This window comes from Aotus nancymaae, unplaced genomic scaffold (assembly GCF_030222135.1).
Source record: "Aotus nancymaae isolate 86718 unplaced genomic scaffold, 86718_ANA_hifiasm-v0.15.2.pri h1tg000089l, whole genome shotgun sequence".
NCBI classification, from domain to species: Eukaryota; Metazoa; Chordata; class Mammalia; order Primates; family Aotidae; genus Aotus; species Aotus nancymaae.
This window is the reverse complement of record NW_026988504.1, coordinates 27,056,565-27,077,849: the sequence shown is the minus strand read 5'-3', so window position 1 is coordinate 27,077,849 and position 21,285 is coordinate 27,056,565. Positions and strand designations below refer to the sequence as shown.

Here is a 21,285-nt window from a genome sequence, read left to right as displayed (position 1 = left end):
AGAGTAGCTGGGATTACGGGCACCCACAACTATTCCCGGCTAATTTTTGTATTTTTAGTAGAGACGGGATTTTGCCATGTTGGCCAAGCTGGTTTCGAACTCCTGACCTCAGGTGATCCGCCCACCTCAACCTCCCAAAGTGCTAGGATTATAGGCGTGAGCCACCGCACCCAGCCTCAAAACTATTTTGAGCATTTACAATATTTTTGAAGCTCTGAGACGTTTTGGGTTAAGATAGGCTTATTTGCAGCAGTCATCTAATGATATTAGTTATATTTCTTATTTATAATTGATTGTGTTCCTTTTTCGCAATCCTAGTGAACACAAGCTGCTTAGCTCGTTCTATACACTACAAATCACAAAGAATGAAACAAAAAGAAATGAAATACCATTGATTTGATAAGAAAAGTAAAAAATAGCCGGGCGCGGTGGCTCACGCCTATAATCCCAGCACTTTGGGAGGCCGAGGCGGGTGGATCACGAGGTCAAGAGATCGAGACCATCCTGGTCAACATGGTGAAACTCCGTCTCTACTAAAAATACAAAAAATTAGCTGGGCATGGTAGCGCGTGCCTGTAGTCCCAGCTACTCAGGAGGCTGAGGCAGGAGCCAGGAGGCGGAGGTTGCGGTGAGCCGAGATCGCGCCATTGCACTCCAGCCTGGGTAACAAGAGCGAAACTCCATCTCAAAAAAAAGAAAAAAAAAAAAAAGAAAGAAAAGTAAAAAGTAAAAAAAAAAAAAAAAATAGAATGTGGAGTCATATCTTTGCTGTCAGTAAATTCTTAAAAGAAATTCTACCATAGGCTGGGTGCGGTGGCTCACGCCTGTAATCACAGCACTTTGGGAGGCCAAGGCAGGCAGATCACTTGAGGTCAGGAGTTCGAGACCAACCTGGCCAATACGTCGAAACCCTGTCTCTCTAAAAATACAAAAAATTAGCCAGGTTTGGTGGCAGGTGCCTGTAATCCCGGCTATTTGGGAGGCTGAGGCATGAGTGCTCGAACTCAGGAAGTGAAAGTCTTGGTGAGCCGAATTCAGGCCATTGCACTCCAGCCTGGGTGACAGAGTGAGACTCTGTCTCAAAAAAAAAAAAAAAAAGAAATTATAGAGTAATACTAAGAAGTTGATGGCCAATGGAACTGAAGAAGCAGTCTAAAATGCAACAGTTCTAGCATTAGGGATTATTAATATAATTAGGACCATTATTTACTTATGTAATTTTATTCTATTGTATTCCATTTATTTATTTATTTTATTTTATTTTATTTTATTTATTTGTTTGTTTTGAGACCGGGTTATAAGACAGGCTAATTTTTTGTATTTTTGCTAAAGACAAGATTTCACCATGTTGCCAAAGCTGGTCTTGAATTCCTGGGCCCAAGTGATCCACCTGCCTCAGCCTCCCAAAGTGCTAGGATTACAGGCATCTACCACAGCACCTGACAAAGGATTTTTTCTTTTAATTCTTTTTCAGATGGGGCATGGTGGCTCAGCCCCGTAATCCCAGCACTTTGATAGGCTGATTCGGGCAGATTGCCTGAGGTCAGGAGTTTGAGGCCAGCCTGGCTAACATGGTGTCTCTACTAAGAATACAGCAATTAGCCAGGTGTGGTGGTGCATGAAACAGAGGTTGCAGTGAGCCAAGATCGTGCCACTGCACTCCAGCCTGGGCGACCACACAAGACTCCGTCTCCAAAAAAATAAAAAAATTATGTTTTCGGCTGGGCACGGTGGCTCACGCCTGTAATCCAAGCACTTTGGAGGCCAAGGTGGGCGGATGACCTGAGATCGGGAGTTCAAGACCAGCCTGACCAACATGGTGAAACCCCGTCTTTAAAAAAAAAAAAAAAAAAAATTATTTTTCCATATACATCCTTGAAAATAACTAATTACCACTGAGAGGTTGAATTTTACCTAACTTGCTGCAGGAATGTTAAACAATGGATTTCTACTGACTCCCTAGTCTCAGACTTTTAAAAAATGCCATTCAGGCCGGGCGTGGTGGCTCACGCCTGTAATCCAAGCACTTTGGAGGCCAAGGCGGGCAGATCACCTGAGGTCCAGAGTTCAAGACCAGCCTGACCAACATGGTGAAACCCTGTCTTTATTTAAAAAAAAAAAAAAAAAAAAAAGCCATTCAATGGTGAAACCCTGTCTCAACTAAAACTACAAAAAGTAGCTGGGCGAGGTGGTGGGCGCCTGCGATCTCAGTTACTTGGGAGGCTGAGGCAGGAGAATAACTTGAACCAGGAAGTTGGAGGCTGTAGTGAGCCAAGATCATGCCACTGTACTCTAGCCTGGTGACAGAGCGAGACTCCATCTCAAAAATAAATAAAATAAGTAAAATAAAAAAATAATGTCTGTACTACAAAGTGTTGCTAGGAAATTTTTAAATTTACAAAGCTTTTTTTTTTTTTCGAGGCAGAGTTTCACTCTTGTTGCCCAGGCTGGAGTGCAATGGTGTAATCTTGGCTCACTGCAACCTCCACCTCCCAGATTCAAGCGATTCTCCTGCCTCAGCCTCACGAGTAGGTGGGATTACAGACATGCACCACCATGCCCAGCTGATTTTTTGTATTTTTAATAGAGATGGGGTTTCTCCATGTTGGGCAAGCTGGTCTCAAACTCCTGGCCTCAGGTGATTCACCCACCTTGGCCTCCCAAAGTGCTGGGATTGGCCGGGCATGGTGGCTCACGCCTGTGATCCAAGCACTTTGGAGGCCGAGGTGGGCAGATCACCTGAGGTCGGGAGTTCAAGACCAGCCTGACCAACATGGTGAAACCCCGCCTTTAAAAAAAAAAAAAAAAAAGGGCCGGGCACGGTGGCTCATGCCTGTAATCCCAGCACTTTGGGAGGCCGAGGCAGGTGGATCACGAGGTCAAGATATCGAGACCATCCTGGTCAACATGGTGAAACCCCGTCTCTACTAAAAATACAAAAAATTAGCTGGGCATGGTGGCACATGCCTGTAATCCCAGCTACTCAGGAGGCTGAGGCAGGAGAATTGCCTGAACCCAGGAGACGGAGGTTGCGGTGAGCCAAGATCGCGCCATTGCACTTCAGCCTGGGTAACAAGAGCAAAACTCCGTCTCAAAAAAAAAAAAAAAAAAAAACCAAAGTGCTGGGATTGCAGGTGTGAGCCACCGTGCACTGCCTTAAAGTTTATTTATAAGTTTTATAAAGTTAGGCCAGGTGTGGTGGCTCACGCCTGTAATCCCAGCAGTTGGAAGGCCAAGGTGGGCAGATCATGAGGTCAAGAGGTTGAGACCATCCTGACTGTCATGGTGAAACCCAGTCTCTACAAAAAAAAAAAATTAATAAAAATAAAAATAAATAAATAAATAAACTTTACTAACTTTTGGTTACAGAATGGAATGAGAAGTTATCATTTGTCATCTGATAATGCAAATGAAAGACACCATTGGAAAAGTTGTACTCTAGAAGATAAGAGAGCAATGTCATTCAACAAGAAAATTATTCAAGGTACATATAGGACCAATTTGCATATATAGCAAAATGGGTACAATGGGCAAATTGTAAGTGACTAAACTTTGAAGGAAGCTCCATAGGACTCTTTTTTTTTTTTTTTTGAGACAGAGTTTCACTCTTGTTGCCCAGGCTGGAGTGCAATGGCGTGATCTTCACTCACTACAACCTCCACCTCCTGGATTCAAGTGATTCTCCCGCCTCAGCCTCCCCAGTAGCTGGTACTATTGGCACCCACCACTGTGCCCAGCTAATTTTTGTATTTCTAGTAGAGACGGAGTTTCACCCTGTAGACTAGGCTAGTCTTGAACTTCTGACCTCAAGTGATTCACCTGGCTCAGCCTCCTAAAGTGCTGGGATTACAGGTGTGTGCCACTGAGTCCAGCAGCTCCGGAGGACTCTTTAAACCTAAAATCTAAACTAACACATTGGTTTGTGAGGAAAAAGAGCCATTGAAACTTTAAATATTTCCTCTTGCGTACAGCCTAAATAGAAACTTTCTGACTTGTTTTAGGGGATTACTGATCACCTTGGGGTTCTCAGAGTTGCCCTGACTCTGCCCTTGAAGGTTGTGCAAATAAAACAAATGGAGCAGTCCTGGAATTTCTGAAAGTTTTTCTGTACAATGAAGCAACCCTTATTTTACTAAAGCACGATTTTTTTTTTTTGAGACAGAGTCTCACTCTGTTGCCCAGGATGGAGTGCAGTGGTGTGGTCTCGACTCCCTGCAACCTCCGACTCCTGGGTTTAAGCAATTCTCCCGCCTCAACCTCCTGAGTAGCTGGGATTACAGGTGCCCACCACCACGCCCGGCTAATTTTTGTATTTTTAGTAGAAATGGGGTTTCACCATGTTGGCCAGGTTGGTCTGGAACTCCTAACCTTGTGATCCACCTGCCTTGGCCTCCCAAAGTGCTGATACTACAGGCATGAGCCACCGTGCCCGGCCAAAAGCACTAATCTCACCAGTTATTGGGTCAATATCTGTAGTTTACAGTAGATTTTGTATTTAAAAATTTAGATACAGGTTGGGCACGGTGGAGTGCACTGGCACAATCTTGGCTCACTGCAACCTTCGCCTTCAAGTAATTCTCCTGCCTCAGCTCAGAATACAGGCACGTGTCACCATGCCCAGCTGGCATCATTATTACTATTATTATATAATATATTATAATGTTATATATTATTACATTATAATATATTATATTATGTTAAATGGTATATTAATATAACATATTAATATAATACTAATATAATATAATATAAAATAATATTAATAATCACATAATCTCATTAGTGAGATCAGGCCACTGCACTCCCGCTTGGTGACAGAGCAAGACTCCATCTCAAATAAATAAATAAATAAATAAATATTTTAAAAGGTTCTACTACTGTTTAATCTAGTAGACAGAGCAATACTCTGTCTCCAAAAATAATAATAATCACATAATCTCATTAGTTTATTTATTTAATTGAAATTTATTGTCAGGATTAAAAGGGTTCTGTGAAAATTTTTAAAGTGCTATAGAAATTCAAGATAGTATAACTTCAAAGTCTCAGGGATAAAGCTTCATTCATTCATTCATTCATTCATTCATTCATTCTTGGTCTCTGGTTGGCTTCAAGAGGCAGTAATGGATGATTATAAAAGTTTCAGCCTGGTGTGGTGGCTTATGCCTATAATCCCACCACTTTGGGAGACCAAGGCAGGCGAATCACAAGGTCAAGAGATTGAGACCATCCTGGTCAACATGGTGAAACCTGGTCTCTACTAAAAATACAAAAAAATTAGCTGGGTGTGGTGGTACGTGCCTGCCAGCTACTCGGGAAGCTAAGGCAGGATAATAGCTTGAACCCAGGAGGCAGAGGTTGCAGTGAGATGAGATTGTGCCACTGCACTCCTGGCTGGCAACAGAGCAAGACTCCATCACAAAAAATAAATAAATAAATAAAATTTTTAAAAAGTTCTACTAGTGTTTAATCTGGCTAATGAGCCGGGTGCGGTGGCTCTCGCCTGTAATCCCAGCACTATGGGAGGCCAAGGCGGGTGGATCATGAGGTCAAGAGATCGAGACCATCCTGATCAACATGGTGAAATCCCGTCTCTACTAAAAATACAAAAAATGAGCTGGGCATGGTGGCATGTGCCTGTAATCCCAGCTACTCAGGAGGCTGAGGCAGGAGAATTGCCTGAACCCGGGAGGCGGAGGTCGCAGTGAGCCGAGATCGCGCCATTGCACTCCAGCGAAACTCCATCTCAAAAAAAAAATCTGGCTAATGAATTTAGTTCTTCCAGATTTTGACACATCACCATAATGCCTTCTGTCATCTTCACTTTTCCATTCTACTGTGGGTACATTCTGAGTTAAAAACTTGATATTGGCTAGGCGCGGTGGCTCTCACCTGTAATCCCAGCACTTTGTGAGGCTGAGGCTGGTGGATCACAAGGTCAGGAGTTCAAGATCAGCCTGGCCAAGATGGTGAAACCCCATCTCTACTAAAACTACAAAAATTAGCCAGGTGCGATGGCAGTTGCCTGTAATCCCAGCTAATTGGGAGGCTGAGGCAGGAGAATTGCTTGAACCCGGGCGGCAGAGGTTGCCGTGAGCCTAGATTGTGCCACTGCACTCCAACTTGAGTGATAGAGACTCTGTACCAAAAAAAAATAAAAACAAAAACAAATAAATACAAATAAATTAGCTGGGTGTGGTGGTGGGCACCTGTAATCCCAATTACTTGGTAGGCGGAGAAAGAGAATTGCTTGAACCCAGGAAGTGGAGGTTGCAGTGAGCTGAGGTCATGCCACTGCACTCCAGCCTGGTGACCGAGTGAGACTCTGTCTCAAAAAACAAACAAACAAACAAACAAACAAACAAACAAACAAACAAAACTGGTGAAGACCATAGTAGCTCTTACCTGTAGTCCAGGCATCTTGAGAGGCCAAGGTGGGGGATCCCTTGAGTTGAGGACTTCAAGTGCAGCTTGGGCAACATAGCAAGACCCCATCTTTACAAAAAATAATAAAAAAAACAGGCTCTGTGGCTTGCGCCTGTAATCCCAGCCACTGGAGAGGCTGAGGCTGGAGGATTGCTTGAGCTGGGGAGGTGAAGACTGGAGAGAGTCATGGTCATACCACTGTACTCCAGCCTGGGTAACAGAGCAAGACCTTATCTCAAAAAAATAAATCGGTGAGGACTTTTATATCCCGGACCTCCTATCCTCCTATAGCAGTGAATAAGGAGTGTTCACACCTGAGTTCCAGTGCTTGTGTTTTTCCTTTTTCTTTTCTTTTTTGAGACAGTTTCCTGTTCTATCACCCAGGCTGGAGTGCAGTGGCATGATCATGGCTCATTGCAGCCTTGACCTCCTGGGCTCAAGTGATCCTCCTGCCTCAGCCTCAGAGAGTAGCTGGGACTACAGGCAGGCACCACCATGGCCCAACTAATTTCTTGTATTTTTTGTAGAGTCAGAGATCTCAACAAGTTGCCCAGGCTGGTCTTCAACTTCTGGGCTCACAAGATCCTCCCATGTTGGCCTCCCAAATTGTTGGTATTATAGGTGTGAGCCACCACACTCAGCCTTTTTTTCTTTTCTTTTCTTTTTGAGACAGAGTCTCGCTCTGTCACCAAGGCTGGAGTGAGTGGTGCAATCTAGGGTCACTGCAGCCTCCACCTCCTGGGTTCAAAAAATTCTCCTGCCTCAGCCTCCTTAGTAGCTGGGACTACAAGCACGTACCACCACACCTGGCTAATTTTTGCATTTTTAGTAGAAAAGGGTTTTCGCCGTGTTGGCCAGGATGGTCTTTATCTCCTAACCTCATGATCCGCCCGCCTCGGCTTCCCAAAGTGCTAGGATTACAGGTATGAGCCACTGCACCCAGCCCTTTTTTTCTTTTCATTAGCTTTTTATTTAAGAGAGTCTCTGTGGCCCAGGCTGGAGTGCAGTGGCCCAATCTCAGCTCACTGCAACCTCTGCCTCCCAGGTTCTAGTGATTCTCATGCCTCAGCCTCTGAGTAGCTGTAATTACAGGTGCACACCACCATGCCTGGCTAATTTTTTGTACCTAATTTTTTTTTTTTTTTGAGATGGAGTCTTGCTCTGTCACCCAGGCTGGAGTGCAGTGGTGTGATCTCTGCTCACTGCAACCTCTGCCTTCCAGGTTCAAACAATTCTCCTGCCTCAGCCTCCTGAGTATCTGTGATTACAGGTGAGCACCACTAAACCTGGCTAATTTTTGTATTTTTAGTAGAGACAGGGTTGCACCATGTTGGCCAGGCTGGTCTCGAACTCCTGACCTCAAGTTATCCGCGCACTTTGGCCTCCCAAAATACTGGGATTACAGGTGTGAGCCACTGCGCTTGGCCTCTAATTTTTATATTTTTAGTAGAGACAGAGTTTTGCCACATTGGCCAGGTTGGTTTTAAACTCCTGAACTCAAATGATTCGCCCCTCTTGATCTCTCAGTGTTGGAATTACAGGCGTGAGCCACCTAGCCCAGCCACTTTTTTTCTTGATAGCATTAATTTTACTTCCATAGAAGATTAAAAAGTTGTCGTGGAAAACTTCATCTTTTCTTTTTTTTTTTTTTAGATGGAGTTTCCCTCTTGTTGCCCAGACTGGAGTGCAATGGCGCAATCTTGGCTCACGGCAATCTCTGCCTCCCGGGTTCAAGTGATTCTTCTGCCTCAACCTCCCATGTAGCTGGGATTACAGGCATGTGCCACCACACCCAGCTAATTTTTGTATTTTTAGTAGAGATGAGGTTTCTCCATGTTGGTCTGGCTGGTCTCGAACTCCCAACCTCAGGTGATCCACCCGCCTCAGCCTCCTAAAGTGCTAGGATTGCAGGCATGAGCCACTGTGCCCAGCCGGTCTTTTTATTTTATAAACAGTATTTATGGAGTCAAATATTTAGGGAGGCCGGTGTGGTGGCTCACGCCTATAATCCCAACACTTTGGGAGGGCAAAGGTGATCGATTGCTTGAGCCAAGGATTCTGAGGCCAGACTGGGCAACATAGCGAGCCCTCTGTCTCTATAAAAAAATAAAAATAAAAATTAGGTGGGCTGGTGGCCTATGCCTGTAGTCTCAGCTACTCAGGAGGCTGAGGTGGGAGGATCACCTGAGCCCATGATGTCGAGGCTACAGTGAGTTATGATTGTGCGACTGCACTCCAACCTGGGTGATAAGAGTGATACCTTGTCTCTCTCTCTCGCACACACACACACACACAAACATGCACACACAGAATTCGGTAAAAAAAAAAAAAAAAAAGTTTTGGGTAGACATGTGAACAAAAGGAACAAGAACATTTACAGCGTGATTTTTGAGAATGGAGTCTACCTTCATTCAAAATGTTTTCTGGTCCGGAATTTACCAACCGAACTTCTCATTTTTTGGACTAGCCACTTCACTTCTCCAAGCCGTAGTTTTCTCACTTATACAACCTATTTCAGAGGACTGTTGTGAAGATGTAATGACTTAAGGTACAAGAAAGTTTTTAAAAGTAATAAATGAGGGGCCAGTGTAAGCTAGTGTTATTTTCTTGTTAATTAATACTATGCTTTCTTGTTCGTATTACAATCTTTTGTGTGAGGATGAAAGACTAAGTTATCCCGTAACAGCCATGGGAGGATCTCAAGATGGGATGAACTTTTAGGTTCTGAGATTTGAAGCAAAGATTGGTGAGGAGACAGCGCCACAGGATGGAAGAGCTTGTGCTTTAGTCTCAGAAAGACATGAATTTGAATCTGGACTGTGGCACTTGTTGAACTAAATGATTCAACTTCCCTGAGGCTGGGATTCCCTTTTCCATAAAATAGGGATGAAGATCTCATGTTTTGTAGGATAGTTGTGAAAATTAAGAGATAATATGTGTAAAATGCTTGGCTCATAGCACACAACCTATATGTGGGAAGCACTGTTTAAACACTCAGGGACTTGGGTTGAAGTGTCCCCACATTTGCCCTTTGCTCTGTAAAAAATCATCTCAGTCGGGCGCGGTGGCTCAAGTCTGTAATCCCAGCACTTTGGGAGAACCACGCGGGCGGATTGCTTCAGTCTAGAAGTTCAAGACCAACGATCGCTTGAATCTAGGGGTTCGAGACTAACCTGGGCAACATGGCGAAACTCCATCTCTACGAAAAATAGAAACAAATTAGCCCGGCATGGTGGCGCGAGCCTGTAGTTCCAACTACTCGGCTGACTGGCTGATGTGGGAGGATTGCTTGAGGTGAAGGCCGCAGTGAGCCGAGATCACGCCACTGCAATCCAGTCTGGGCGACAGAGCGACCTTGTCTCAACAAACAAAAAAACGGCCGCGCGCGGCGGTTCACGCCTGTAATTCCAATACTTGGGGAGGCCGAGGCGGGAGGATGACTTGAATTCGCGACGAGCGTGGCCAACATGGTGAAAACCCGTCTCTACTAAAAATACGAAAGTTAGCCGGCCGTCGTGGCGGGCGCCAGTAATTTCAGCTACTCGGGACTCAGGCAGGAGAATCGCTTGAACCTGGGAGGCGGAGGTTGCAGTGAGCTGCGATCGCGCCATTGCACTCCAGCCTGGGCAGCAGAGCGAGATTCTGTCTCAAAATAAAACAAAAAAATTAAGTCATCCTGGTAGTTAAAAGACTTGTTAAAAAAGATGCTAAAATTAGTTTGTCACGGAGTCTGGGTGTGTTTGTTTAATGAGTTATCGATAAAGCTTTGATAAAAAAACACTCGGTTTGTTCCGTTTCAATAAAGCTTTGCTCAAATGGGGAAGCGGGATCTCATCGCGAGAGTCAGGTGAGTCGCGTTTCTTGTTCGGGACCTGATCTCGCGTTGTTTGATGAAGCAGCGGAGTGAGGTGAAAGCGTAGTACGAAACATCGCGAGAGGCTACCGGACTCTCGCGACGATTTCTGGGATTGCCCCTCCCCCTCCTCCAAGTACCGTTTCGGTTTAATCTAGTGTGTGACTGAGTCTGTGAGGGAGCGAGAGTGTGTGTGTGTGGTGTGGAGGTGAGACGGAGGCAAGAAAAGGTGCTCCCTCAGGAGCGAGGGACAAAGGGGGCGTAAGGCACCTAGGCCGCGGGACCCCGGCGACAGGAAGCCGCCCCGAGCCGGGCTACCGGGTAGGGGAAGGGCCCGCGTAGTCCTCGCAGGGCGCCAGAGCCAGAGTCGGCCTCACAGCCCCGGGCCATCGGCTTCTCACTTCCTCGACCTCCCCGGCTCCGGGCCCGAGAACTGGCTGGGCGGGGCGAGAAAAGGAGACAGACTTGAGCCAGCTCTCGGTCTCGCAACTCCACTGCTGAGGAACTCTAATTTCTTCCCTCGCTCCTTCACCCCCCACCTCATGTAGGAGGGTGCTGAGGCGTCGGGAGGGAGGAGGAGTCTGGGCTACCGTCCCTGCCCTCCCCACCCGCTTCCCGGGGCGCTTTGGTGGGCGTGGAGTTGGGGTTGGGGGGGTGGGTGGGGGTTGCTTTCTGGAGTGCTGGGGAACTTTTTCCCTTCTTCAGGTCAGGGGAAAGGGAATGCCCAATTCAGAGAGACATGGGGGCAAGAAGGACGGGAGTGGAGGAGCTTCTGGAACTTTGCAGCCGTCATCGGGAGGCGGCAGCTCTAACAGCAGAGAGCGTCACCGCTTGGTGTCGAAGCACAAGCGGCATAAGTCCAAACACTCCAAAGACATGGGGTTGGTGACCCCCGAAGCAGCATCCTTGGGTACAGTTATCAAACCTTTGGTGGAGTATGATGATATCAGCTCTGATTCCGACACCTTCTCCGATGACATGGCCTTCAAACTAGACAGAAGGGAGAACGACGAACGTCGTGGAGCAGATCGGAGCGATCGCCTGCACAAACATCGTCACCACCAGCACCGGCGTTCCCGGGACTTACTGAAAGCTAAACAGACCGAAAAAGAAAAAAGCCAGGAAGTCTCCAGCAAGTCGGGATCTATGAAGGACCGGATATCAGGAAGTTCAAAGCGTTCGAATGAGGAGACTGATGACTATGGGAAGGCACAGGTAGCCAAAAGCAGCAGCAAGGAACCCAGGTCATCCAAGCTCCACAAGGAGAAGACCAGGAAAGAACGGGAGCTGAAATCTGGGCACAAAGACCGGAGTAAAAGTCATCGAAAAAGGGAAACACCCAAAAGTTACAAAACAGTGGACAGCCCAAAACGGAGATCCAGGAGCCCCCACAGAAAGTGGTCTGACAGCTCCAAACAAGATGATAGCCCCTCAGGAGCTTCTTATGGTCAAGATTATGACCTCAGTCCCCCAAGGTCTCATACCTCGAGCAATTATGACTCCTACAAGAAAAGTCCTGGAAGTACCTCGAGAAGGCAGTCGATCAGCCCCCCTTACAAGGAGCCTTCGGCCTACCAGTCCAGCACCCGGTCACCGAGCCCCTACAGTAGGCGGCAGAGATCTGTGAGTCCCTACAGCAGGAGACGGTCGTCCAGCTACGAAAGGAGTGGCTCTTACAGCGGGCGATCGCCCAGTCCCTATGGTCGAAGGCGGTCCAGCAGCCCTTTCCTGAGCAAGCGGTCTCTGAGTCGAAGTCCACTCCCCAGGTGAGCTATTTGTCTAACAGTCCTTCCTCATTTAGGGTGGGTTGTGAGGAATGGCATTCAGCGTGTTAACGTTGTGTGGAAGCCCCCAGTGTTCATCATTGACTAGAACACTTTGCTGTCAGCTAGTCATTCCAGTGTGTGAGTCTGTCTCCCCTTAACCTAGAATTCGAGAAGCGAAGAGTGCATAGGCCTCAAACCACTAAAGGTAGGTAGTTCCAGTGGTAGGGTCTTCAGTTGTAAGCTTCTGAGTGAGAAACGTCAAAGGCTTCTGCTTAGTGAGTGCGTGGAGTATCTTCTCAAAGCATATCTAGCTATTTCTGTTGCTTAGTTTTAAATTTTTAAAAATTACATTGGTATTAGTGCTTTAGACTCTGTGGGACCTGGTTGAAGACTTAAGAAATTACAAAGTTTCATTTGTGAAGTTATTTGACTAGGTTATCCTATTTGTCTTGTCCACTGAGTCCCCAAACCTGTACATTTGTTCATTTCCTACTTGGCACTGTTTTAATAATTTACATAATATTCCTGTCTTTTAACTGATGTTTTAGTGGAAATTCAGCTGATTAATCTGTTATACTTTTGATGGCATAACCTGTCAGAAATTGGTTCCAAGGACAATTTGGTTTTCTTTACAGCATCATCACTGACCTACCTTGTGACTGCTGACAATTTTCAGCCTTTCTCTAAAACACATGGTCATAATGCCTTCTTTCTATTTTTTCGAGAAGGCATGCTAGTTTGAAATTTTGTGAATTATCTGGAAAACTGTGTTCTTGTTCCTAGGTAAAGAGATGTACCTCCTTTGTGGCCTCACTTCTGTTCACAAAAGCAGAACGTGGGTTTTAGTTACACCTTTGGAATCCTAATGTTGCTTTGTGGCCTTTAGCAAATGAGTTAATTTCTCCATGCCTAAGTTGCTTCAGGTGTAAAATGGGAATAATAAAGACCTATTTTTAAGGGTTGTGGTTAAAAATTTGAAGTGCATAGCACTGTGCCTTGTACATAATACCACTCAGTAAATTATGAGTAAGGATAATGTTGAACATTAATAGAGAAATTGTGATAACTTGAAAAAAATCCATGTATGGCTTTTTTTTTTTTTTTGAGACGGAGTCTTGCTCTTGCCAGGCTGGAGCACAGTGTCGCGGTCTTGGCTCACTGCAACCTCAGCCTCCAGGGTTCAAGCGATTCTTCCGCCTCAGCCTCCCAAGTAGCTAGGACTACAGGCGTGTGACAAACACCCGGCTAATTTTTGTATATATATTTTTTTCTTTATAGACGGGGTTTCACCATGTTGGTCAGGCTGGTCTTGAACTCCCGACCTCAGGTAATCCGCCCGCCTTGGCCTCCAAAGTGCTTGGATTACAGGCATGAGCCACCACGCCTGGCTAATTTTTGTATTTTTAGTAGAGACAGGGTTTCACCATGTTGGCCAGGATGGTCTCTGACTTTTGACCTTGTGATCCACCTGCCTCGGCCTCCCAAAGTGCTGAGATTACAGGAGTGAACCACCTCGCCCAGCCGATCTTTTTTTTTTTAAAGACAGGATCAGGCGGGTGGATCACGAGGTCAAGAGATCGAGACCATCCTGGTCAACATGGTGAAACCCCGTCTCTACTAAAAATACAAAAAATTAGCAGGGCACGGTGGCGCGTGCCTGTAATCCCAGCTACTCAGGAGGCTGAGGCAGGAGAATTGCCTGAACCCAGGAGGCGGAGGTTGCAGTGAGCCGAGATCGCGCCATTGCACTCCAGCCTGGGTAACGAGCGAAAACTCCGTCTCAAAAAAATAAAAAATAAAAAAGACAGGATCTCGCTCTGTTGCCTAGGCTGGAGTGCAGTGGCATCATCTTGGCTCACTGCAGCCTTGAGCTCCCAGGCTCAAGCAGTTCCACCCACCTCAGCCTCCTGAGTAGCTGGGATTGCAGGCACATGCCACCATGCCTGGCTAATTTTTTTTTTTTGGTAGGGACTGGGTTTTGCCCCGTTGCCCAGGCTGGTCTCGAACTCCTGAGCTCAAGCAATCCTCCCGCCTCCCAAAGTGCTGGGATTACAGGCCACCATGCCTGGGTCATGGATGGCTTTTGTATTTCAGTATAATTTTTGCTGACTTGAAGTTATAATTATTCATAAACTGGTATGAATACATCAAGCTGCAGAGTGTTCCTAGCTGTCAGGGGCTAAAATTCTTTTTTTTTTTTTTTTTTTTTAAAGACGGGGTTTTACCATGTTGGTCAGGCTGGTCTTGAACTCCCAACCTCAGGTGATCCACCCACCTTGGCCTCCAAAGTGCTTGGATTACAGGCGTGAGCCACCACGCCTGGCCTAAGGGGCTAAAATTCTTAATATTTGGCCGGGCGCGGTGGCTCAAGCCTGTAATCCCAGCACTTTGGGAGGCCGAGACGGGTGGATCACGAGGTCAAGAGATCAAGACCATCCTGGTCAACACGGTGAAACCCCGTCTCTACTAATACAAAAAAAAAAAATTAGCTGGGCATGGTGGCGCGTGCCTGTAATCCCAGCTACTCAGGAGGCTGAGGCAGGAGAATTGCCTGAACCCAGGAGGCGGAGGTTGCAGTGAGCCGAGATCGCGCCATTGCACTCCAGCCTGGGTAACAAGAGTGAAACTCCGTCTCAAAAAAAAAAAAAAAAAAAAAAAAATTCTTAATATTTTCTCCTCCATTTTATTTTATTATTTAATTTTTTTCTTTTTTTGAGACAGAGTTTTACTCTTGTTGCCCAGGCTGGAGTGCAATGGCATGATCTTGGCTCACTGCAGCCTCCGCCTCCCAGGTTCAAGTGATTCTCCTGCTTCAGCCTCATGAATAGCTGGGATTACAGGTGTGCGCTACCACACCCAATTCATTTTTGAATTTTTAGTAGAGACAGGGTTTCACTATGTTGGCCAGGCTGGTCTTGAACTCCTGACCTCATTTGATCCACCTGCCTTGGCCTCCCGAAGTGTTGGGATTACAGGCGTGAGCCACCATGCCTGGCCTTTCCTCTATTTTATTATGAAAAATTTCCAAGCACAGAAAGGTTCATAGAATTGTAGTGAACACCCAGATATCTAACACGTAGATTTTACAATAAAAATTTACCATAAATAGCCTGGGCAGCATAGTGAGGCCCCCTTCTCTACAGAAAAAAATAAAATTGGCCGGGCGCGGTGGCTCAAGCCTGTAATCCCAGCACTTTGGGAGGCCGAGGCGGGTGGATCACGAGGTCAAGAGATCGAGACCATCCTGGTCAACATTGTGAAACCCCGTCTCTACTAATACAAAAAAATTAGCTGGGCATGGTGGCGCGTGCCTGTAATCCCAGCTACTCAGGAAGCTGAGGCAGGAGAATTGCCTGAACCCAGGAGGCGGAGGTTGCGGTGAGCCGAGATCGCGCCATTGCACTCCAGCCTGGGTAACGAGAGCGAAACTCCGTCTCAAAAAAAAAAAAAAAAAAAGAAAAAAATAAAATTATCTGGGCATGGAATCTAAGCACTTTGGAGGTCAAGACAGGCGGATCACTTGAGGTCAGGAGTTCAAAACCAGCCTGACCAACATGGTGAAACCCTGTCTTTATAAAATAATAATAATAATAATAATAATAATAAAAGAAAATTATCCGGGCATGGTGGTACACATCTGTAGACCCCACTGCCTGGGACGCGGAGTTGGGAGGATCGCTTGAGCCTAGGAAGTCAAGGCTGTAGTGAGCTATGATCATGCCATTGCACTCTAGCCTGAGCAACAGAGTGAGACCCTGTCTCAAAAAAAAAAAAAAAGAAATTGGGGCAAGAGTGGTGGCTCACGCCTATAATCCTAGCACTTTGGGAGACTGAGGTGGGTGGATCACAAGGTCAGGAATTTGAGACCAGCCTGGCAATATGGTGAAACTCAGTCTCTACTAAAAATATAAAAAATTAGCCAGGTGTGGTGGCATGCGCCTGTAGTTCCAACTACTTGGGAGGCTGAGGCACGAGAATCGGTTGAACCCGGGAGGCAGAGGTTGCAGTGAGCCAAGATTGCGCCCTTGCACTCCAGCCTACATGACAGAGTGAAACTCTCTTTTTTTCTTTTTTCAGAGTCTCAGTCTGTTGCCAGGTGCCAGGCTAGAGTGCAGTGGCGTGATCTTGGCTCACTGTAACCTCCGCCTCCCGGTTTCAAGCAGTTCTCCTGCCTCAGCCTCCCGGGTAGCTGGAACTACAGGCGCACGCCACCACGCCCAGCTAATTTTTGTATTTTTAGTAGAGACAGAGTTTCACCATGTTGTCCAGGATGGTCTCGATCTCTTGACCTCGTGATCCGCCCGCCTCGGCCTCCCAAAGTGCTGGGATTACAGGCGTGAGCCACCGTGCCCGGCCTGAGACTCTGTCTTAAAAAAAAAAAATTGCCATGTATTTTGTCATCTATCTCTCCATTAATCTTTTTTTTTTTTTTCATTTATCTCAAAGTAAGTTGCAGGTATCAATATACTTCATTCTAAACACTTTAACATGTTTACCATTAGCTGGATTTGCATTTCTTTTTGGAGAGGTGAAGAGTAAAATTTATATATGTTAAAATGACTAAGTCTTAAGTGTAGCATTTATTTGTAAAGCTGCTTAGTTTTTTTGTTTGTTTCTGAGACAGAGTCATGTTCTGTCATCCAGGTTGGAGTATAGTGGCGTGATCTTGGCTCACTGTAAACTCCTTCTCTCAGGTTCAAGCAGTTCTCCTGCCTCAGCCTCCCGAGTAGCTGAGATTACAGGTACCCGCCATCATGCCTGACTAATTTTTGTATTTTTTTAGTAGAGACGGGATTTCACCATGTTGGCCAGGTTGGTCTCAAATGCCGGACCTCAGGTGATGTGATCCGCCTGCCTGCCTCCCAAAGTCCTGGGATTATAGGCGTGAGCCACTATACCTGGCCAAGCTGCTTAGTTTTTTTAAGGGAGCCCAAAAAGTATTCTCAGAATATTTGTTTCTTAATAAGAGTAGTTTATTAAGGCTGTAAAAATTGTTAACTGTCATAGGGTATGGGAATACAGAAGTGTGCTAAGGCTCAAACGCTAAAAGGAGTTTCAGTAAGAACTGCTTCTTTCCAGTGATTCCTTTTGGATTCTTAGAGAAAACAGCGTATCTCAGGTTCTCTTAAGAGTAGAGGAGGCTGGGCATGGTGGCCCATGCCTGTAATCCCAGCCCTTTGGGAGGCCAGGGCAGGCGGATCACCTGAGGTCAGGAGTTCGCGACCAACTGGCCAACACAGTGAAACCCCATCTCTACTAAAAATAAAAAAATTAGCCAGGCATGGTGGCACGTCCCTATAATCCCAGCTACTCAGGAGGCTGAGGTAGGAGAATTGCTTGAATCCGGAAGGCAGAGGTTGTAGTGAGCCAAGGTCTTGCCACTGCACTCCAGCCTGGGCGACAGAGTGACAGTCCGTCTCAGGAAGAAAAAAAAAAAAAAAAAAAAGGTGTAGTGTCTCACACCTGTAATCCCAGCACTTTGAGAGGCTGAGGCAGGCGGATCACCTGAGGTCAGGAGTTGGAGACCAGCCTGACCAACATGGAGAAACCCCGTCTCTACTAAAAATACAAAATTAGCTGGGCGTGGCAGTGCATGCCTGTAATTCCAGCTCCTTGGGAGGCTGAGGAAGAATTGCTTGATCCTGGGAGGCAGAGGTTGCAGTGAGTGGAAATCACACCATTGCACTGTAGCCTGGGCAACAAGAGCGAAACTCCATCTCAAAAACAAAACAAAACACAAAACTCTACTCACATAATTTAAACTAATCAGTAATTTAGTAATGGTAAAAATAAGTCTAGAAAAAAATTGGAGACACAATATGGTAGTGTAGGGTGCAACTATAAACATTATGTAGTATTCCCAGAGACACATGCACACTTTGAGTTGGCTTATAGAGAGCATTATATGTTTGTGTGTGTACATTACATGTTTTTCTTTGTTAATTTTTTTTTACATGTTTTTCTTGATTGAAATTCTAAACAGCACACAAATTTTGTAGAGTCAAAAGTAGAGGAACATACAGATCCCTTTTGTGATAATCTGTGTTTTTTTCCTTGGAAAACAGTCAAAACGAAGTAAGCAACATCATTTTACAAGGCTGAAAATGCTTTGGCAGAAATGCAGTGTCTTTGCATCCACCTAATTAGCAATGATTAATAGTAGCAATTTCATTTCAAATGAGTGGAACCTAACTTAATTCGGGGAGTCAGGGGGAGATATATTTGTTTTTGAAGACATTTCTTTCTGTGTTGTAAAAAGGGTATGATCTAAGAAGACACATTACTTATTGCTGCCTGTGTTTTCCTACTTGTTGTCTACTCTTCCCCTTTCTTCTAGAAGAGTGAACTTGGAACTTAAATGTAGCATTCATATCACTAAAAATACCACAAGTATATGGCCATCCAAATCTCCTCTTAACAGTAGACTTCTGTCAGAAATTGAAGAGTTTCTAACAGACTTCCTTAAGAAGATTTGGTCATGCTGACTAAAGAAACAGTAGTTTGTGGTACTTGGTAGCTAGCTAGCATTAGTGTTTTGGGTTTTACACGTTTTCTCTGGGATAGAGATGTTGCCTATCTTAGCTATAATTCAAGTAGAGAAAACCTCTTGTTTCAGCCAAGTATATACAGGAGGAATATTAGTTTTCCTTAAGGGTAAGTGGATATTTGGTTAACTATCAGTACCTTTCAGTATCTTATGTCCTCATGTTCATGTGTTGTGTTATTGTTTTTTAGTTCTATTGATTCCAGTAATTTTATAGTTTAATTTTTGGAAGCTAACTTGTAAAAAGCAGCATAGGTAACAGAAAATCATTGGTGCCATTATGAAGCATATATCCCTGCATCCAGTTTCCCCTATTATGCAAGTTGTTTCCCTTATACATGTATGTTGTTTTGAAACATTTTGGTTCATGTCAGTCTTACTGTATGTTAGTCTTACCATATCTCCGTGATCAAAGATACAGGGAGATATTGATGATCTAGAATAGGAGCAATTTGTTTTAGACTACTGGGAAAATTTTGTTGTGTCTGATTATGCTTTTAATGTTTTTTTTTTTTTTCTCACATTGAGGCTTCAGCAGGTTAGGCTTTAGTAAAATGTAAAAAAAATTAATGAGAGTTGGGTTTCAGCTTGAAATGATCTGCCCCATAGATTCCCAGATTTTATTTCCAAAGCCTTCCTTAAGAAGAAAATTAATTGAACATGCAATAATACTTTGCCTTATGAGTTTTTAAAAAGCCAATTGGAAATCATTTTATATTAAAGATACCAGGAGCCCTTATGTTTTTGAAGAGTTCTAACAAGTTATTTTGGTAAAACATTTTCTGCATTTCATTTGTTTTGTAAATCCTAAGTCTTATGTGTTGGAAATTTGTTTAGTACTTTTTTTTAAACTTTACAACTTTATTATAAACTGAAGATGCAAGGAACAACATACTTTTCTGGGATCTGCCAGTTAAATAGCTCTCTAGTTAACAAATTTAGGTTTTGGTGAAGGATACTTGTTGTTTTTAACTTTCTGATGGATATAACCTACCTTTACTATGGAGTATGACTTTATCCTGTTTTCACTTTATCAAAGATTAACATCAAAATTCTGAAAGTAGTCATTGTGAATATGGCTATTTCTTTTCTTTTTCTTTTTTTTCTCTTTCTGGCTATTTCTTTTCTAATGTGTGAAAAAAATAGTGACCCATCTTTTTTCAGTTGAATAAGTTAAGTAGTAGATAATTTTATTGTTAATATGATTCAGATATGTTTTCATGTAGGATTTAGTTCATTCTAATCTATTTTTTAAGTGAACTTAATTTTTTTAGAGTAGTTTTAGATTTACAGAAAAATTGTGAAGATAATACAAAAAATTCTCATACATCCCTGCATCCAGTTCCCCCATTGTTAACATCTTACATTAATGTAGTACAGTTGTTACAGTTAATGAACCAATATTGATACATAATTATAAACTGGAGTCCAGTCTACCTAATGTCCATTTTTTGTTCCAGGATCTTATGATCCCATCTTACATTTAGCCCTGTCTTGGGTGCCCCTTGATTGGGCTGGTTTCTCGGCCCAATCTAAGGCTTAATCTATTTTAAGATTGATAAGTTACTGTTCTTCATAGTTTGTTTTGTTGATCTGTTTTCCTCCGTATACTACTGTAGTCTATTCATTTTAAACTGCCTTTTTATTTTTCCAGTAGGAAATCCATGAAGTCCAGAAGTAGAAGTCCTGCATATTCAAGACATTCATCTTCTCATAGTAAAAAGAAGAGATCCAGTTCACGCAGTCGTCATTCCAGTATCTCACCTGTCAGGCTTCCACTGAATTCCAGTCTGGGAGCTGAACTCAGTAGGAAAAAGAAGGAAAGAGCAGCTGCTGCTGCAGCAGCAAAAATGGATGGAAAGGAATCCAAGGGTTCACCTGTATTTTTGCCTAGAAAAGAGAACAGTTCAGTAGAGGCTAAGGATTCAGGTTTGGAGTCTAAAAAGTTACCCAGAAGTGTAAAATTGGAAAAATCTGCCCCAGATACTGAACTGGTGAATGTAACACATCTAAACACAGAGGTAAAAAATTCTTTAGATACAGGGAAAGTAAAGTTGGATGAGAACTCTGAGAAGCATCCTGTTCTTAAAGATTTGAAAGCACAGGGAACAAGAGACTCTAAACCCATAGCATTGAAAGAGGAAATTGTTACTCCAAAGGAGACAGAAACATCAGAAAAGGAGACCCCTCCACCTCTCCCCACAATTACTTCTCCCCCACCCCCTCTACCAACTACTACCCCTCCACCTCAGACTCCCCCTTTGCCACCTTTGCCTCCAGTACCAGCTCTTCCACAGCAACCACCTCTGCCTCCTCCTCAACCAGGATTTAGTCAGGTTCCTTCTTCCAGTACTTCAACTTTGCCCCCTTCTACTCACTCAAGGACATCTGCTGTGTCCTCTCAGGCAAATTGTCAGCCCCCTGTACAGGTTTCTGTGAAGACTCAAGTATCTGTAACAGCTGCTATTCCACACCTGAAAACTTCAACGTTGCCTCCACTGCCCCTCCCTCCCTTGTTACCTGGAGATGATGACATGGATAGGTAAGTCCTATAGTGAACTGGAAAAAATTAACCACCTTGATCTAAACATAAAGTATTTTCATGCTATTATGAACCGGAAATGCCTTTGATGTTTTCAGTGGGAAGGTCTGTATTTATGACATTATTACTTGGGAAGAGAGAATAAGAATTTGAGACC

At 44.4% G+C, this 21,285-nt stretch overlaps 1 protein-coding gene across 5 annotated transcripts in view; it reads left to right on the top strand.

The window, feature by feature from the left end:
* Positions 1-10,429: 10,429 nt before the first annotated feature.
* CDK12 (cyclin dependent kinase 12) overlaps positions 10,430-21,285 on the top strand; it is a 72,853-nt gene continuing 61,997 nt past the window's right edge. For 3 of the 5 annotated variants that reach the window (XM_012451943.2, XM_012451941.2, XM_064369200.1), the window contains exons 1-2: positions 10,941-12,042; positions 20,241-21,128. In XM_012451943.2, coding sequence (XP_012307366.1) covers positions 10,997-12,042; positions 20,241-21,128 — 1,934 coding nt within the window. In that variant the 5' untranslated portion in view covers positions 10,941-10,996. Of the gene's footprint in view, positions 10,598-10,940; positions 12,043-20,240; positions 21,129-21,285 lie in introns of those variants that run through there. The other 2 variants (XM_012451942.2, XM_021670544.2) reach the window with 2 other exon arrangements.